General features: G+C 31.5%; 1 protein-coding gene across 2 annotated transcripts in view; it reads left to right on the top strand.

The window, feature by feature from the left end:
- LOC129919673 (potassium channel subfamily K member 18-like) overlaps window positions 1–17,473 on the top strand; it is a 119,466-nt gene that overhangs the window by 66,028 nt on the left and 35,965 nt on the right. For both annotated transcript variants that reach the window (XM_056000639.1, XM_056000638.1), the window contains exon 2: window positions 14,553–15,317. In XM_056000639.1, coding sequence (XP_055856614.1) covers window positions 15,143–15,317 — 175 coding nt within the window. In that variant the 5' untranslated portion in view covers window positions 14,553–15,142. The remainder of the gene's footprint in view (window positions 1–14,552; window positions 15,318–17,473) is intronic.

Consider the following 17,473-nt stretch of genomic DNA (forward strand, 5'->3'; position numbering starts at 1 on the left):
ATGTACCTTAATTGTAAATTGAAAGAGTTAAAAATTAATCTAGATCCAGAGTGTCCAATAACTTGAATAAATAAACTTCAAACGCCTAAAGAGAATTGACATGAGATTGTTTCCTTGTTCCAAAAGTGGAACATGACTTTTTGAAGAAAATTTTCAGGGGTGCCACGGTAGCGGAGTTTCAGTGAAGATGATATGATCTGAAACCGATCATCCACCATATTGGGGGAATCCAAACATGGCCGCGGATTTCCATGGTTGGGAGGGAATAGGCCACACTGCACCAACATCCGCAGTGCCCTTGAGATGATGATAGTCCGTCTGCTGTCACATCTTTCAAAAACGGTTTTTTTTCGATTTTTGTTCTCGGCCTGATCTATGTTTTTGTTTGCAGGTGAGGTTAAGTTTCGGGGGCAAGATCCCCCCCATCCGGCGAGCTTATGCCGTGCATCGCAAGCAGGCCACGTCCTCCGGAACTTAGCATTCCTTCCTTTCCAAACACTTCCTTTTCTAATTTCCTACCTCATCCTATTTCCTACCTTACCGACCTACCTAAACCTCCTCCGCTCCTCTTGCCTCGCAACAAACGGTACACTCAGCCATAGACATGTCCCCTTATGAAGCATTGTTTGGACAATGCAAGGTAGAACACGGCTCTGACTACAAACTGCTGAGATCACTCCAATCCGTAAATAATCCTGAGTTTTCATTGTTGCCAAAGTCGTCAAGGAAGAATATGATTCACAACCACTTAAAGGACTCCCTTGAACGTGCACATAAAGTATACGAAAACACGTACAACACCCGTAGTAAAGATGTGCAATTCAAAGTGGGTGATATTGTGTTCAAACGTGTTAATGCCAAGCTTTGTCCAAAGTTTGTAAAGGCAATTGTAAAGTCAGTTCGTGGAAATAGTCTTTACGAGTTGGAAGATTTAGTCGGCAACATCTTGGGAGTATTTCATGCTAAAGACATCCGAAAATAACGTCTACTTCAATTACCAGCTCTTTTTCCATTTCATTTTTCGAACGCTGACATTCTTCAAAATTAAATGTTTTGTGGGGTCGCTTCCTAAAACCAAAGAAAAAAAAAAAATTATTGGCTCCAAAAAAACAACTTAGTTTTTTTTTTCACTCAGCTACTCGATTTTAAAATAAATCGAGTAGCACAGCAAACAAACTATTTTGTTGCTATGGAATTTTGAATAAAAATTCTGAAAAATTTCAAATTTTCAAGGCATTCAAGTGGTGAAATTCAAACAGGAAAGAACTTTTATAAAAATAATAAAAGAAAATATTTAAAATTTAGAAAGTTCGAGAATAGATTCTTGGTTAAATTTGTTTTTGCATATCCCTGGCCTAAAGTAAAACTAGAAAAGTTTTTGAAAGTTTAAATTTGTCTTTTATAATATCTTTGGCCAAAAGAAAAAGTGTGCATTTTGAAAAATAACGAAAAAACGTGGATTAAACGTTTCGTTTTTCCTTCGCTAAACTTTTTTTAATAAAAGAAAAGAATAATAAAAACTATTATTCTCCAAAAGGAAACGATAAGGAAACAGGAGCACTAAGCAGTGCTGATATTCCTGAACCTGATATTATTTCCACAAATACTAAAATATAGTGATTTCTGTTTGGCTGTTTGAAAACGCATATAATAAAATTATACTAAAAATTCCAAATATCGAATTATATTATCATATGAACTATATATACAAAGGGAACATCCGATTTCAAGAGGAAAATTGATTTTCAAGATCCTTTCAACTTTTTTTGATTCCTGGTGTTAAATTTTATTTTATTAAGTCCATCCTATTCCTAATCCAGTTTTATAATCTTTTATCTGTGTTAATAATTTATATTCATGTTCCTTAATTAAATCTAACTCTAATTTTGTTTGCTCCTATATGTTTTGTTTTAATTAATCCTTAATATAGTATTTGTTTCTTTAGTGCTATTCAAATTTTTTTTTTTTCTTTAATATTGTTCTTTAATATCTGTTCTTTTATCTATTTGTATCGTTTCTTAATTTTACATTTTTAATAATAATCTAAAAATTTGGGTTTATATTTGTTGGATTGTGCGGGAATTCACTCGGTGTGTGAACTTGTTAATTTCATAAATTCAATTCTATAATACAGGTAATCACATATAAGATCCTAACAATTGTGCGCACAAAGAAATTGGATTCAGGTATGAGATTATTCTTGCTATTTGTTATTTATATTACTAATTTTTTTTTGTTGCTTAAATACAATATTGAGTGATTTTCAAGTAAACTTACACATATCTTCCATATCAATACTAATTTTCATAATAATAGAAACCATGTAATAATTTTTAACAAAAATCATAATTTTATAAGCCAAACAATTTTAAGAAACGTAAATTGACATTCCCAATCAATAAAAATTAAATTGTTCGATAATGAAATGAACGTTTATATGTTTTTATTTCGGTATTGGAACAAAACTAAAATGAATTTGTAAATTTCATGAAGGGTGGCTGATGGTAGATGGGACATGAGGGTCCATTTTGACATTTGAGTATCCGCAGGTGAGGCTAAGGCCTTGTATTAGGGGCTGTCGCACAAATCTGAGCACGCGGCAGCCAAGGAGCCTTCTCAGAAATGAGTTAGGCAGAGGGAGGGAATGCTCAAGGGTGCCAATTCCACCAATGGTGCCCGTGCATTGTAAGGACAAGTAGGTTGATCAGTTTAAAGGTTCTTCATTCACTTCCTCATATCGTTTAAATATAATTTAATGTAAAGTAGCTTAATTTTACTAGTCCATGTTGTCTGTCTGTAGTACTCTTATTTGTTCTGTCCTAGTTTATTTCAATTTTTACTTTTTTTCTTGCTTTTCTTACTAATTTTCTTCAACCAGGCATGATATTATATGCGGTAGTCCAGGTAGGCGGGTCAAAAAGAACCCACCCCACAACCGGCGAGCTAAGCAAAGCACTTTAAACATGCCTGACCTGGCCCTGCTTACTGGACACCCTTCCATCTATGGTTTTGTGTAAGATCTGTACTTACAGGATGGAAGGGTTGACTATATTCTCACTATTACTGGTGGGAATGGTCTTATACCGTTACAACTTTCACATTTGTTAAGATATTGAATGAAATAAATTTTAATATTGCTGGCTTCTTATTACTTTTTATTTAAAAAAAGCATCAGTTCCGATTTATTTATTTTTTTTTTCGATAAAAAAAAAGTTATAGTTTTTCAAAATAACTTTACTCCTTAGTTTGATTCAATCTCAATCCAAAATAGAATTTAAAAAAAATAAAATTTTTAGTCTGGCTAATAGTAGAGTAACTAAAGCAAATTATTAGGGAACCCGGCCGAACAGCTCTGATTTTGACGATTTTTTTTTTTCAAACGTAGGTAATTAAAAATACTTTAAAGTCTATAGATTAAAAATTGCCGGTGTTGCCGTATTGTTTTTTAAAATTAAAATTAATTTTTTTTTTAACAAAACCATTTTTTTTGATTAAATTTCATAAAACAAATGATAGCAAAAGATTCTCTAGGTAATTTAAGGAAAATATATAACAGGCAGTAAGGGACAATCTTTCATCGTTTAAGCGATAAATGCAATTTTCTAACATTCTGACCTCAAACACAAAAAAAAATATTTTGAAAACAACGGCAACACCTACAATATTTTAAAATACATTTTTAAAAAGCCAGAAGCTCATTCTTATCTCTTAAATTTAAATCCACTAAATTTAATCAAGACTTTTTGAAAAAATGGTCCTCAAACTCAGAATTAAAAAAAAATGTTATTAGAAAAATTTAAAATGACTTTTTTCCAAACTTTTTCTAATAAAATATGAATTTATTTAAAAAAAATGTTTGGCCATAAATATAATCAGTTGAATTTCGAAGCAAAAAATGTAAAATATATCACACTTTTGAAAAAAAAAAAATGAAAAATTACTTCAATTTCAATGTTTTTTTTTTTTAACTGAATTTTTGCATTGAAATAATTAATTTTCTCAAAGACTGTGGTAAATAGGAACTCTAAATTTTTGCTATTTAACTTTCAACAGTAAGGGTTATTAAATGAATAAAAAAATAATTTTATGTTTAGATGTTGAACTTTAAAAAAAAAATAAGTTAAATTTTTTTTCAAAACTTTTATTAAAAAAAGTTCTTCGAAAATGAAATACTTTTTAAATTTTTTCATAAACCGTAATACATATTGACATTTCCTTTTATAATTTGAAATCATAATAAATGCGGCCAAAAAAATTTGAAAATAAATGCATTTTATATTACGACCAAGTTTAAAAAACGAAATGTTAAAATTTTTTCAATAATTTTTTTTTTCAAAAATCTGAGTTCAATTACCATTCTTTCAAAAGCCGTTCATTCAATTAACTTAATTTTAATTTAACATATATGACTAAGCTTCTAGCTTTTAAAAAATGTATATTTGAATATTGTAGGTATTGCCGTTGTGTTCAAATATTTTTTTTTGTGTTTGAAGTCAATTAATAAGAAAATTGAATCTATCGCTTGAACTATGGAAGATTGTCCCTCACTCCCATATATTTTTTTTTCCTTGAATTTATTAGACAATCTTTTGGCATCAATTAATTTATGAAATTTAAGAAAAAATTTAAAAAAAAATTTGTTTTTGTTCACAAAAATCTTCAATTAAATTTAAAAAAATCAAAACGGAAACACCAGCAATTTTTTATCTATAGACTTTAAAGTATTTTTAATTACCGACGTTTGAAAAAAAAGATCATCAAAATCTAAGCTGTTCGGCCGGGTTCCCTAATATTGCCAATTTTTGAGCTTTAGTTACTCCACACACAAAACAAATAGGTCGTACTATAACCTCCAAAATTATCGTTTTTTCTACTCTCTAAATAACAATTGCTCAAATTTAGAAATTATAAGGTCGAATATTTTAAGCCTTGTTTATTAACTAAATAATAAAATTTATTTCGATGAGTTATTTGACCAAGTGATTGCTTATTTAAAGATGTTTGAGAAAATTCCAATTTGTATCTCATCGGCTGTTTTGGTCGTAATGGTTATTTAATGAAACAACAATTTCATTAGTTTCCCGATGTTTCGATGGTGATTGCCATCCTCTTCAGGGGATCTTTTATTTACAAAATATATAAATTGAACAATTATAAACATTGGAACAAATATGGTGAAACAAAGTGATTGAACTTACAATTTTTAACAATTATTTGAATTTAGGTAAACATAGCAAAAATAACATACATTTAGTTGAATAGGTTAAACTGTAAACATATTTAAATTTTATAATATTATTTGATATTATTTAAATTGAATTTAATAAAATTACTTTTTAAAAATTTATTTGTTTTATTTAATTTACACTTCGAAATGAAGCTTATTCCGGCTTTTTCCCTTTCACAAGTGAGTAGTCAACGGATGAAATGTTTTGGGTATCTTGCTTGCGGTTCATGTTGTTTTTGTTGTTAATTATATGGAGCGTTTCCAAAGTGTACCGCTTCGAAGTATGTCTTCCCTTCCCGTCAAAATCTGGTTTATGTCCGCGTTCGACACTGTGACACGCTAGTGCTGTCTTGCCGGTGCTTTTTTGGTTGATGTCTGATTTTTGGTTGGAGATTCGTTGACGAAGAAGTTGTTTTGTGGTGCCGACGTAACATTGGTTGCAATTTTCTTCTGCGTTGCCCAGACAGTTTATTTTGTAAACGACATCAGTGCGATTATCCTTCTCTGTTTTTGTTTTCATGTTACTAAAAAGTGATGCCAGGGTTTTTGTGGATTTATACGCTAAAGATACGGATTCAACCTTCTTCTTTACAATTTCTTTAAAATTTTCGGATAACTTGGGGACGTACACTATACTCCTATAAACACATCTTTCTCTTTCCATGCCGCTATCGATAGATAGCGATGAGAGTACCTTGCTATTAGCTTGCAAAATATTTGGGAAAAATATTACAGTGAGTGACGAAAGATTCGGTATACTCAGTTAAAAATTCTTTTGAATTTAAAGAAAAAACTAAAAATTTGAGTATTGAACCAAACGAGGTTTTAGTCTCATACGACGTCGTTTCCCTATTTACTAATGTTCCAGTACAACTTGCGACTACAATTATAAAGAAAAAATGGGATATAATTTGTAAAAACACCAAAATGAGCCAAGCCAAATTTCTGGAAATGTTAGATTTCTGTTTAAAAGAAAACAATTACCTACAATACAAAGATAGTTTATATAAACAAGTTCATGGAATGCCAATGGGCAATCCACTTTCTCCAACTATTGCTGACCTAGTTTTGGACAATCTTTTAGATGAAAAAATTAAAGGCGAAAACAAACCGAAGTGGATAGTAAAGTACGTTGACGACATTTTTGCCATTACAAAAATAGGGGAAGTTGATAACATTCTACGATCTCTGAATGATTATCACGAAAAAATTCAGTTTACGGTCGCAAAAGAAACAAACAAAGCTATAACATTTTGAGATGTCAAGATTGCTCGAGTAGAATACCGCCTCTCTTTCGACTGGTATCAAAAAGACACGGCATCGGGAAGACTCGTTAATTACAGATCCAATCAAGCGAAACATATACTCATATACACAGCCTCGAATCTAGTTCATAAAGTTTTTGCGTTGAGTGACCGGGAATTCCACTCCGCCAATGAGAAAAAAGTTACTCAAATTCTTTTGGACAATGGCTATCCAATTAACATCATACGGAGCCTCATAATATGAAAAAAATACAAAGCTCCTATCGATAGCGGCATGGAAAGAGAAAGATGTGTTTATAGGAGTATAGTGTACGTCCCCAAGTTATCCGAAAATTTTAAAGAAATTGTAAAGAAGAAGGTTGAATCCGTATCTTTAGCGTATAAATCCACAAAAACCCTGGCATCACTTTTTAGTAACATGAAAACAAAAACAGAGAAGGATAACTGCACTGATGTCGTTTACAAAATAAACTGTCTGGGCAACGCAGAAGAAAATTGCAACCAATGTTACGTCGGCACCACAAAACAACTTATTCGTCAACGAATCTCCAACCACAAATCAGACATCAACCAAAAAAGCACCGGCAAGACAGCACTAGCGTGTCACAGTGTCGAACGCGGACATAAACCAGATTTTGACGGGAAGGGAAGACATACTTCGAAGCGGTACACTTTGGAAACGCTCCATATAATTAACAACAAAAACAACATGAACCGCAAGCAAGATACCCAAAACATTTCATCCGTTGACTGCTCACTTGTGAAAGGGAAAAAGCCGGACTAAGCTTCATTTCGAAGCGTAAATTAAATAAAACAAATAAATTTTTAAAAAAGTAATTTTATTAAATTCAATTTAAATAATATCAAATAATATTATAAAATTTAAATATGTTTACAGTTTAACCTATTCAACTAAATGTATGCTATTTTTGCTATGTTTACCTAAATTCAAATAATTGTTAAAAATTGTAAGTTCAATCACTTTGTTTCACCATATTTGTTCCAATGTTTATAATTGTTCAATTTATATATTTTGTAAATAAAAGATCCCCTGAAGAGGATGGCAATCACCATCGAAACGTCGGGAAACTATTGAAATTGTTGTTTCATTAAAACACCATTACGACCAAAACAGCCGATGAGATAAAAATTGGAATTTTCTCAAACATCTCTAATTAAAATTTATTTCATTCAATTATCTTTACAAATGTGAAAGTTATCCACCAATTTATAAACGTTGAGCCGTTTATGTTGCGGTCCACCCAGCCTTAACTGCATTGATCAATTTTTTTTATAAAGTAAAGTTTATTTGTGCGTTTTTTTTCAAAATCGGCGCCGATACAAGCCGACAGACTTACATGTTTGTGTTTTGAAGTAAAACTATAAGGAATAAAGTTATTATAATAAATATTGAAACCGAATCGATTGAACGAGTAAGGACCGCACAACGAAATATTTTTGAATTGGTTTTTTTATTTTAAGATTTTGAAATTTTGTTACACAATACCTTTTTATTTAATAACACTCGTAAAATATTGAGTAAAATGGGTAAAATTAAAAGATACTACACGGTTAAAAATTCTGGAGTATTTTTAAATACAGCTCTTGTATTAAAGCAATTTTCAATGCAAAAAATATTACATTTTAATACTTCCAAAATATTAAAACTATTTTTAATCTTTTTTGTATTAAATTTCAATAATTATGTATTAAGTTTATTATTTGTAATACAAAAATTATTAGAAAATAACCTCCGTGGGTTAAATTCTAATCTTGTATTGAATATTAATACCACTGTATTAGATTTTAATATTTTTGTATTACATTTTAATATAATTGTATTAAAATAGAATACAAATTTATTAAAAACTAATATAAAAAGTATTTCATTGTAATACGAGAATATTAAAATTTAATCAAACGTCAGCAGCCACAGTACACGTGTCAGGTCTTCCTTTAATTTTTATATTTCAATCGCAGTTAACAGGAGTTTTTTTTTGTTTTAATTTAAAAAATGTCATTTGAAAAAATTATAAATTAAAAATAAACAAATTTTCTTCTTGTTTCTTCGCGGAAAATGGTGAATAATTTTTAAAAAAATTGTGGTGTGCGTGTTTTTTGATTTTTGTGCGTTTTTCGTCGGTAATTAAAATAATTACGGTAGCTGACATTGGTCGACGAATTGATTTTTTCCATGTTTTGACAATTTGGCGACCAATGTCAATTCGGAATATATTACCTTTTTATGTGTAGTGTGGACGCCAGCAGCCATTTAAAAAAAGAAAAATCCATTGTTTGAGGCACCTTTTCTAAAAAAAAAATTAAATCAAAAACTGTAAATTTGTATTAATTTGAAGGCGCTTTGTGTTTTTTCGAAGCAAAATGCAAACATTGCAGATGAATTTTGATCGGCAGTAAGATTTTACATGCCACAGTTTGTGAAACAGATAAAATAATATCACCTTTAATATATTATTTAATATATTATTTATGATATTTATTTTCAGTAATGAATTTATAAAAAGAATACATATATTCTTCTTCTTCTTCCTTTTTCTCGGCGCTGTTATGATCTCGATGTCGAGGGGATCATAACCTTCCCACGTTACTGCTTCACACTAGTGATCCGCCTGTGGGGTTCGCCGGGTTGACCTCAGAAATCGGCGGCAAGCCTCCCGGTTTTGTATTGTTCCGTTTCTGAGGCCAACTGAATGCTGGTGTTTTTGCATTTGCTTGTACCAGGAGTTTTTAGGCCTACCTTTCTTTTTATTTCGTGTTGGAACGTTATATGATATTGCTTTTTTGACGGGGTTCTCAGGATCTCTCCTTTGAACATGGCAATACCAACTGAGTCGGTCGTGTTCAATTTTTTGGGAGATGGTATTTTTTAACATGAAGGCTTCCTCGGATCTTCGTACTTTTAATTCTATCAAGCTTTGTTACTCCTGCTGTCATGCGAAGCATCTTCATCTCAGCTGCCGTTAACTTACTCTCATACTTTTTGTACATTGTCCAACATTGTGAACCGTATGTGAGTGCTGGACGCACAACTGCGGTGTAGAGCCTTCCTTTCAGCTTAGGGGGCATTTTTCGATCACAGAAGATAGCAGAATTTTCCCGCCACTTCATCCACCCTACGCTTACGAGATGATTGATATCGTCATCACAAGTACCTTCGTTATTTATCATAGACCCCAGATATTTAAAACTTTTCACACTTGGGAAGCACTACACCATTCAAATAAATGTCAGGAATAGGCCTGTGTGGATCAGAAAATGGGCAGCATAGGTATTCTGTCTTTTTCGCGCTTATGCGGTACCCACTACCTTCTAGAACATCCACCCATACATCAAGTGCTCGTTGCAGGGATATCGGGTCTTCACTTATGATGGCTCCATCGTCAGCAAAGAATACATATATTATTAACTTTAAATACATTTGGTATTGAATTGAAATATTTTTGTATTGACTTAAATAAAATAATTCTTATTAGGAATTAATATAAAAAGATTAAATTTTAATATGTTATACTTGAAATTTAATACATTTTGTATTAAATTCTAATGTATTCTGTTTTAATACAGCTATATTATATTTTAATACATTTTGTATTAACTAAAAAATTTTAATATTTGTCATGTATTAAATTTTAATACATTTCTGGTGTAGACCTATATGTAACCCAAAAAATATTAAAAAATACTCCAGAATTTTTAACCGTGTATTTTCACTGCTTAAAATGTTTCAGACTTATTGCCTATAAAAACTGGTAACTATACCAGGCATTAAATTCCCAGATGAAAGATAAAATTATTAACAATGGTATAAAACTACATATTTGTCATGTAATGGGTTGAATTCAATAGATTCCAGGTAAAATTGACTTGTGTTCTTCAAATTCTATTTAATTGTTGCTGTTTCTATCTTGAAAGTTTCACAGGATTCTTCCGCAAATTTCAAGGTGAAATGAATTACAATACAATACATGAGTTATGAAATTTATTATTTCGCATTCAAAAGTACCTTATACACTATAAATACTTTTAATTTACGATTGTAGCAGAATAGGAATATTTTATTTTCTACATACTAAACCAAAGAACATTTTATTTTCATACTTAGGATATAAAGCTCAAAGTACCAACATTTAAAAATATTTACATTTTTGTTATTCAAACTTACTTGTATAACCTATAAATGCCAGACGAGAGCCGATTAACCACAAAAATATTTTGTATTTAATCAATGGTGATAGTTTCAGTTTATTTCTTATAATAAATCTTTTTACTGTGCAATAAAGAATAAACTTTTAAATGTATTGTAGCAATTATCTTCATTTAACAATTCAACAGAAATAAATGAGGTCCTTTGTTTTATCCCGCAACAGCCTAAGCACAAAAGGACACAAAATTATTTTTATCAAAAAAAAATTTAATCAAAACTGTTGAAGACAACAGTTTTGATTAAATTTTCTTTTTCTTTCGCATACAAGCACAAGGTTGTAGGTATTTAAAAAAAAAATTATATTTTTTGAAGCATTATTAACGGTGCCTGACTTTGAACCGTATTCTTCATATCTGACTTTCTTATATATACGACTAAACATATTTAAACAAAAAAAAATTGAATACAGAATAAAAATATTAATATTTTAAAAATGTATTTTCCATTTGAAAATCGTTTTTTTTTTTCATTTCTTAAACAACTTTAAAAATACATAATATAAAAGGTACAATGTTTGTAAACCCATAAATATGATGTATAGACGCTTTCAACATTTGTATTATGAACATATTTGCACACGCAAGAATACAAACATTTTATACCTAATATTTTTTATTCAAAAATAAAATTGAACTCGTAGTTTTCCTAAACCCCTTCTCTCCTAACCATATGTTTGAAGACAGAAATTTCCAACTTGTTCATGGGTTTATTATCAAAAAAAAACAAGAGCGACAAAATATTCATACTTATATAACAAATGTTAACCCAACAATGGACTCGGTAAAAAAGTTTTCAAAATTAAACAATCAAAGATGTCACCAAAGTCTAATGCATTTGGCCCCAGTTTCTTTGAAGAGTTTTCTTTCCGCTTCCACTTGTTAAACTTTTTCCCGCTCCCAATCATTTTATTAATCTTTATTTTTTACGTGAATATAAAATGTGTTTCTTCGAAATACCCACCCTCAAGGTTTGGTATCTAAAATGTGCTTTGTGCTGGTTGCTTAACAAAAAAAAGTCAAACTCATTCATCAAATACTTGAACTTTTTGAGTACTTCAACTTTCCCCCTTGAAAATTTGAAAATTTTGTGCCACTCATTTACCTACTAATACATGTGAATTTATCTATATAAGGTATTGAATTGCTGTTAAGCATTTTGCATAAGTATTTAGTGAGAATGGAAACTGACATAGACACTGATAGACAATATTCTGACATTTCGGCCTTCGAATGATGACGATGATGCTTTTAAGGCATTTATATTACCCATTTTTTTTTTCGATTATTCTATTTTTGGTATTCAAACAATTCTGATTCATAGGATGTGCCTCCTTTTATTCACAATGCCATAACACTTGAGTTTTGCTACTATACTTTACTTAGCACTTAAGAAAAATAGGAATACGACTAGCCTTTTATTCAAACAGTTGGGGTATCAGGATATCCTTCTCATCTGTCTGTTCTTTCAGGAGGCAGAAATTCAATCAACTTCCGACACAGTTTACATTTCAATTAGAAGAAAGCTATAAGGTTTCGAACATACGAGTGACTGCCCAGCCAGCAGGCCCACCTTTGGCCGTTTGGGACATGCTGCGGGATTTTGCTTATCTAAATTCAAGTTAAATGTGAAATGTTTATCTGATTAGATATCCCAAAATGAATTCAATAGTAACGCCCTCGTCATCTTCACCTTCGTCGTCGTCGTGTATTCTTGGGATTGTCCCAAGTCCCATGGTGGGTTGCCGCACAGGTAATACTTTACTACTTTCTTATGCACACAAGTTTAAATTTTTTCGAAAGAACGCATAAATTGAAACAGATCCCTTCGATTGAATTGAGGTTTAGATTTCGTTTCTTCATTTTTTTTTGTTGGTACCTTTTTGAGGGTGTGTTGTGTTTTTTGTTTGTTTTTCTTTTCAGGACTCTTTGTCCTTATCAATATGGCTCACACGTTCTGGGTTGTAGGTACTGAATGTTTACCGCATTTGCTTAAGATTTGTAGTCAGTACTTCTCCTCCTTCCGAGTTGGAACGAAATACGATATCTTACGTGTCATTGGGGCTAGAATTGTAGCAGGAGTTTCACAGGACCCTCCAGGATTGAAGCCAAGTCCCTGGCATATACACATATCTACAAACACATATAGTGCATCTAACCCCATTCAATTGATATTCTAGTTTGGTACGGCATCATGATACTTTACACAACAGCAATCGCCCCACATTTTATATTGAATTTTTAATGCAAGGATTCCTTATCCGTTATTTTGATTAAAGTTTCATATAACACATTATCCTGTTGGTTTGGTTTGCTACTCCATGTGAGAGAGTTGTGTCCTAGTCTTGTGTACAAAACGTTTAGAAGAAGAAAAAAATACTGTATTTTGCAGTTTATACTTCTTTTTATCACACCCGTGTCTAGGATTTTGTTTGGGTGGGATGTGGAGTGAACAAATTCTAAATTTTAAGTAGAAGCTAAAAAGCTGCTAGTGTTTCATTTCCTTCTTAAAGGCTCAATCAAAATAGCCCAAAGCAAACGGAAGCGAGTCTCTAAGCTGAGCGAAAAGTTTCTTTCCGTTGTTCTGTTAAATGGTAAAGTGCCCATTACTGCTTACCTTAAACGGAAGGATTTTGAAGTTCACTGATTACAATATCAATATTTACATATTTTAAACTTTTAAATTTGTTGGTCTTGTGAATTATGAATAAACAGAAATTAAATTCAAATTACAATACAATTTAAAATGAAAACAATTTAATAGTTGAAAACACAATCAACACAACAATTTTTTGTTTCGCTTTATGAAACCATAGAAAGTGAATGAGAATACACATAAAGCAATAGCCCTGTTCCATTGGAAGTGGTAGTTTAATACTAGTAGATGTTTTGGTTAATCTAGTACTATCATCTACTCATGCTCTTTTTCCCGAGTAGAAATGATTTGTATTGAATTCGTTGAAAGTGCGTTTCATTGAAAATCGCTAGTAAACTAATAGTAGTACTTTGCCACCTCCCAATGGAACAGGGCTAATGTTAAATCCGCAGGTGGCAATGGCATAGAGGAATAGGTGGGTGACTGAAGAGCCTGTGGCGCGACGCGTCGTGGGTTCGAGTCCAAGGGTCGGCTCAGAAGTTTTTTTTGATCGCCAGTTTACTTGAATCCAACTGAGCGATAACATAGAGAATTTTCTACTATGTCTCGTGTTCTGTGCCACGTAGCTCCATGTAATGGGTTCTTTCTTAGTTTCTATCTGTCTGTCTCTTGTGTTAATGTTTTGTGCTGTCTCAGACAATGGTTTCAGTCGCCAGTGCTGTTAAGTGTCTGTACTTCTTACATTTGTGTGCGTTGTACTGTAGTAATCCTTAATTATTTTTCAAAAGGTTCAGCTTCCAAAAATGAAAACTTTTTAGCGAATCTGTGTGGATTTTATGTTGCATTTGATTTTTTTGACGCAAACATATCAATTATGTATTTCCCCTTCTGTGATTTCTACATGGATACGTGCATGACTGAACTGACTATCCGCATTGCCAAAATGGTTGCTGGAGGGTTTTCTAATATAAACCAACCAATATAAAACTTTCCAGTTCGAATAAAGTAAGTTATTTTATTTATACATCAAAATCGACATAAAATAAAAGTTTTACGTAACGTTACGTAGAGCATTAAACCAAGTTCAAAAAACATTTTGTATTATTTTCACAGACCAAAATAAATATCAATTTTATCAATAAAAATAAAATATAAAACTGAAAACATTTTCTATTTTAAAATTCAATAAACATGTATCTCTCATCCACTCATACTCTCTTTTGCTATTATTTTTCATTTTCAGTGTTTCCTGTAATTTCCATCGGATGCTTCAAACAGCACATTTCCGCATTACAGCAGCAGACGAATAGACGGTCGAGTTGTATAGTGTGAATGCGAATTCAATTATGGTCGGCGAATGTCGAATGGAAATTACAAATTATTATTTATCGCGATGTAAGAAATTTTAAATCCAAATCGAAATGAAAGCGAGCGAGTGAAATTGCAATCAATTTGTAACGGCTGTGAAACGCATTGAAGAGGAAGTGGCGGAAAAAAAATCGAGACAAAGATTAAATATCAAATTTTGCTTACGAGGAACTTTTGGTAAAGACTCCCCCCCCTACTTAGCATATTTTTGTGCTTGGAGCTGGTTTAGGTCCTATGAATGCGTGAATGGTAATGTTATAGGAAATTAGAAAGTCAAAAGGATGATACAAAATCCAACCCGTTATGCTTAGTAGGGTGTGTTACGTTACGTGGCATCAGAATTGATTAAAAGGGAAATTCAATTTCACGTATGGTGAGCGATTCTATGCCAAAAGAGTTTAATGGTGAACTGGATATACCGTGGAAACGTAAAGCAGTCATTGTGCCCGTGAAAAGGTTCAGATTATGAACAAGAAACCTCCACCGCCTATTCAATTGACTACATTCGTTGGTAGCGTCAAGAATCCGACAAGTCCTTCAATGTGTTTTCCATCGTCGAAGAACGAAAAACAACGTGAACATCATCCTGGATTATGCGGGTGTCAACGGGCGCCCAAATCACATTGTATATCCGCTACTGGTAAGCACAAATTTTTGTATAAATCTTACTTTTAAATAAACAAAAAATAATGCACTAAACCACAGTTTAAAGGTTCAATCAGAGCCAGTTACGTTAGCATTTAGATTGTTTTCTTAGGACAAGCAAAGTTTATTTAAAAATTATCAATTCAGTTTAAACCCGTGCGATAAAATTTCATGTTTGAAAATTTGCAGGTATTATTAAAAAATCATCTATCAAAAAATTTAATTAAAATCCAACAAGATATTCAGGGGGGTCATTCCGTAATTTTGAAAACGATAATCGAATCGATGATAATCGTTTTACAGTTTGAGAATCTTTAAAGCTATTTTAAGTCAATTCTGATTCAATATTTCCTAAATAGTTTATATAAACAAAAGTTTTCTTACCCTGAGAAGTCGTATTAGTCTAGGTGATTTAGTAGTTGCCTCTTACTCGGGTGTCCGAGGTTCGAATCCAGAAATTGAAATTGTTTTTTTTTTTTGTATTTTCTCAATAATCGTCAATAAATAAACGATAGCTAAATAGGTCTCGTTTTTGGAGAATTTATTCGTTTTTGGATGCAATATTTGATTTTTTTTAAAGTGTTTATTGATTTATTCCAATCACCGATTAATTTGCAAACTCCACAACCAAAAAAAAACATTAATGATTAATTTCTACAAATAACCATAATGTTAGAGTTAATTATTTTAATATGTGCATCGAAAAACTATTCGTTTTTTAATACAAGATATAGGCGGAATGTACACATGTTGAACGGCGCGCGGCCCTTGTTTAAATTAAAAGTTTCTTATACTAAAACGAACGCTTCTTTGGATAGGCGAAAGATTTGAAAAAATCTGTGAGAATTATTATCAAAATGGCCATGTACACTTACATATGCGTTGGAAGAGACAAAGGATTTGATTTGTCTCTAAATTGCCTTCTTAATCGTATCGTACCTATATAATTTTTGAAAATTTTCATTTTCCAAAATTAGTGCGTTTAACGTCGAAAAATTTTGCTATAGCTGGATCAATATGAATTTTTTGAATGACCCAAAAGTCAAAACTTACATACATATGTTACACATATTTAAATAATTTACTCTAACATTATGGTTATTATTTGTAGAAATTAATCATTAATGTTTTTTTGGTTGTGGAGTTTGCAAATTAATCGGTGATTGGAATAAATCAATAAACACTTTAAAAAAAATCAAATATTGCATCCAAAAACGAATAAATTCTCCAAAAACGAGACCTATTTAGCTATCGTTTATTTATTGACGATTATTGAGAAAATACAAAAAAAAAAAACAATTTCAATTTCTGGATTCGAACCTCGGACACCCGAGTAAGAGACAACTACTAAATCACCTAGACTAATACGACTTCTCAGGGTAAGAAAACTTTTGTTTATATAAACTATTTAGGAAATATTGAATCAGAACTGACTTAAAATAGCTTTAAAGATTCTCAAACTGTAAAACGATTATCATCGATTCGATTATCGTTTTCAAAATTACGGAATGACCCCCCAGATTTCACATTTTTTTAAGCATCAGGTATTATTTAGAGAATATAAAAATTAAAATTCGTGGTTTTTCCATTTCTTTTTGGAAAACCACCAAATGTAACAATAGGTATGTGTATAATCAAGTGAAAATTAAATGACCAAAGTAGTATTATGAAATTGAGCTCTATTGTGAAATTAAAAAAACAAAAAATGGTCCACAAAAAAAACAAAAAACCGAGAACATCTTTTAAAAAAACTTCGTGGGCAAATTTTTTTTCCGCTTCGCATTTCAACTTCTGGATTAAATTCAATCTACTTATATAAACTCAACTTAATTTATTTTGAACTTCTTAAATTTATTCTAATTGTTACTTATTCCTTCAAAATGAGTGCAGCAACTTTGTTAAGTAGAGTATATTTCCACATAAAAAAGACTTTTTCGAAAAAAAAGTCGCTTAATCAAGGGGCACGGTAGTGCCCAGCCAAGTTCTCTAGCAACTTTGGCACTACACCCTTATTTACAGGAAACAACTCAGGCCATTTTCGACCCCCCTTTAACTTCCACACCAAATATGCCAGACATTTCAAACTCGCTACATTTGTTGAGCTGGCCGAACCCAAATTCCTCACAAAATTTCAGGTTCTTACGATGAGTA

This window comes from Episyrphus balteatus, chromosome 4, assembly GCF_945859705.1.
Source record: "Episyrphus balteatus chromosome 4, idEpiBalt1.1, whole genome shotgun sequence".
NCBI classification, from domain to species: domain Eukaryota; kingdom Metazoa; phylum Arthropoda; class Insecta; order Diptera; family Syrphidae; genus Episyrphus; species Episyrphus balteatus.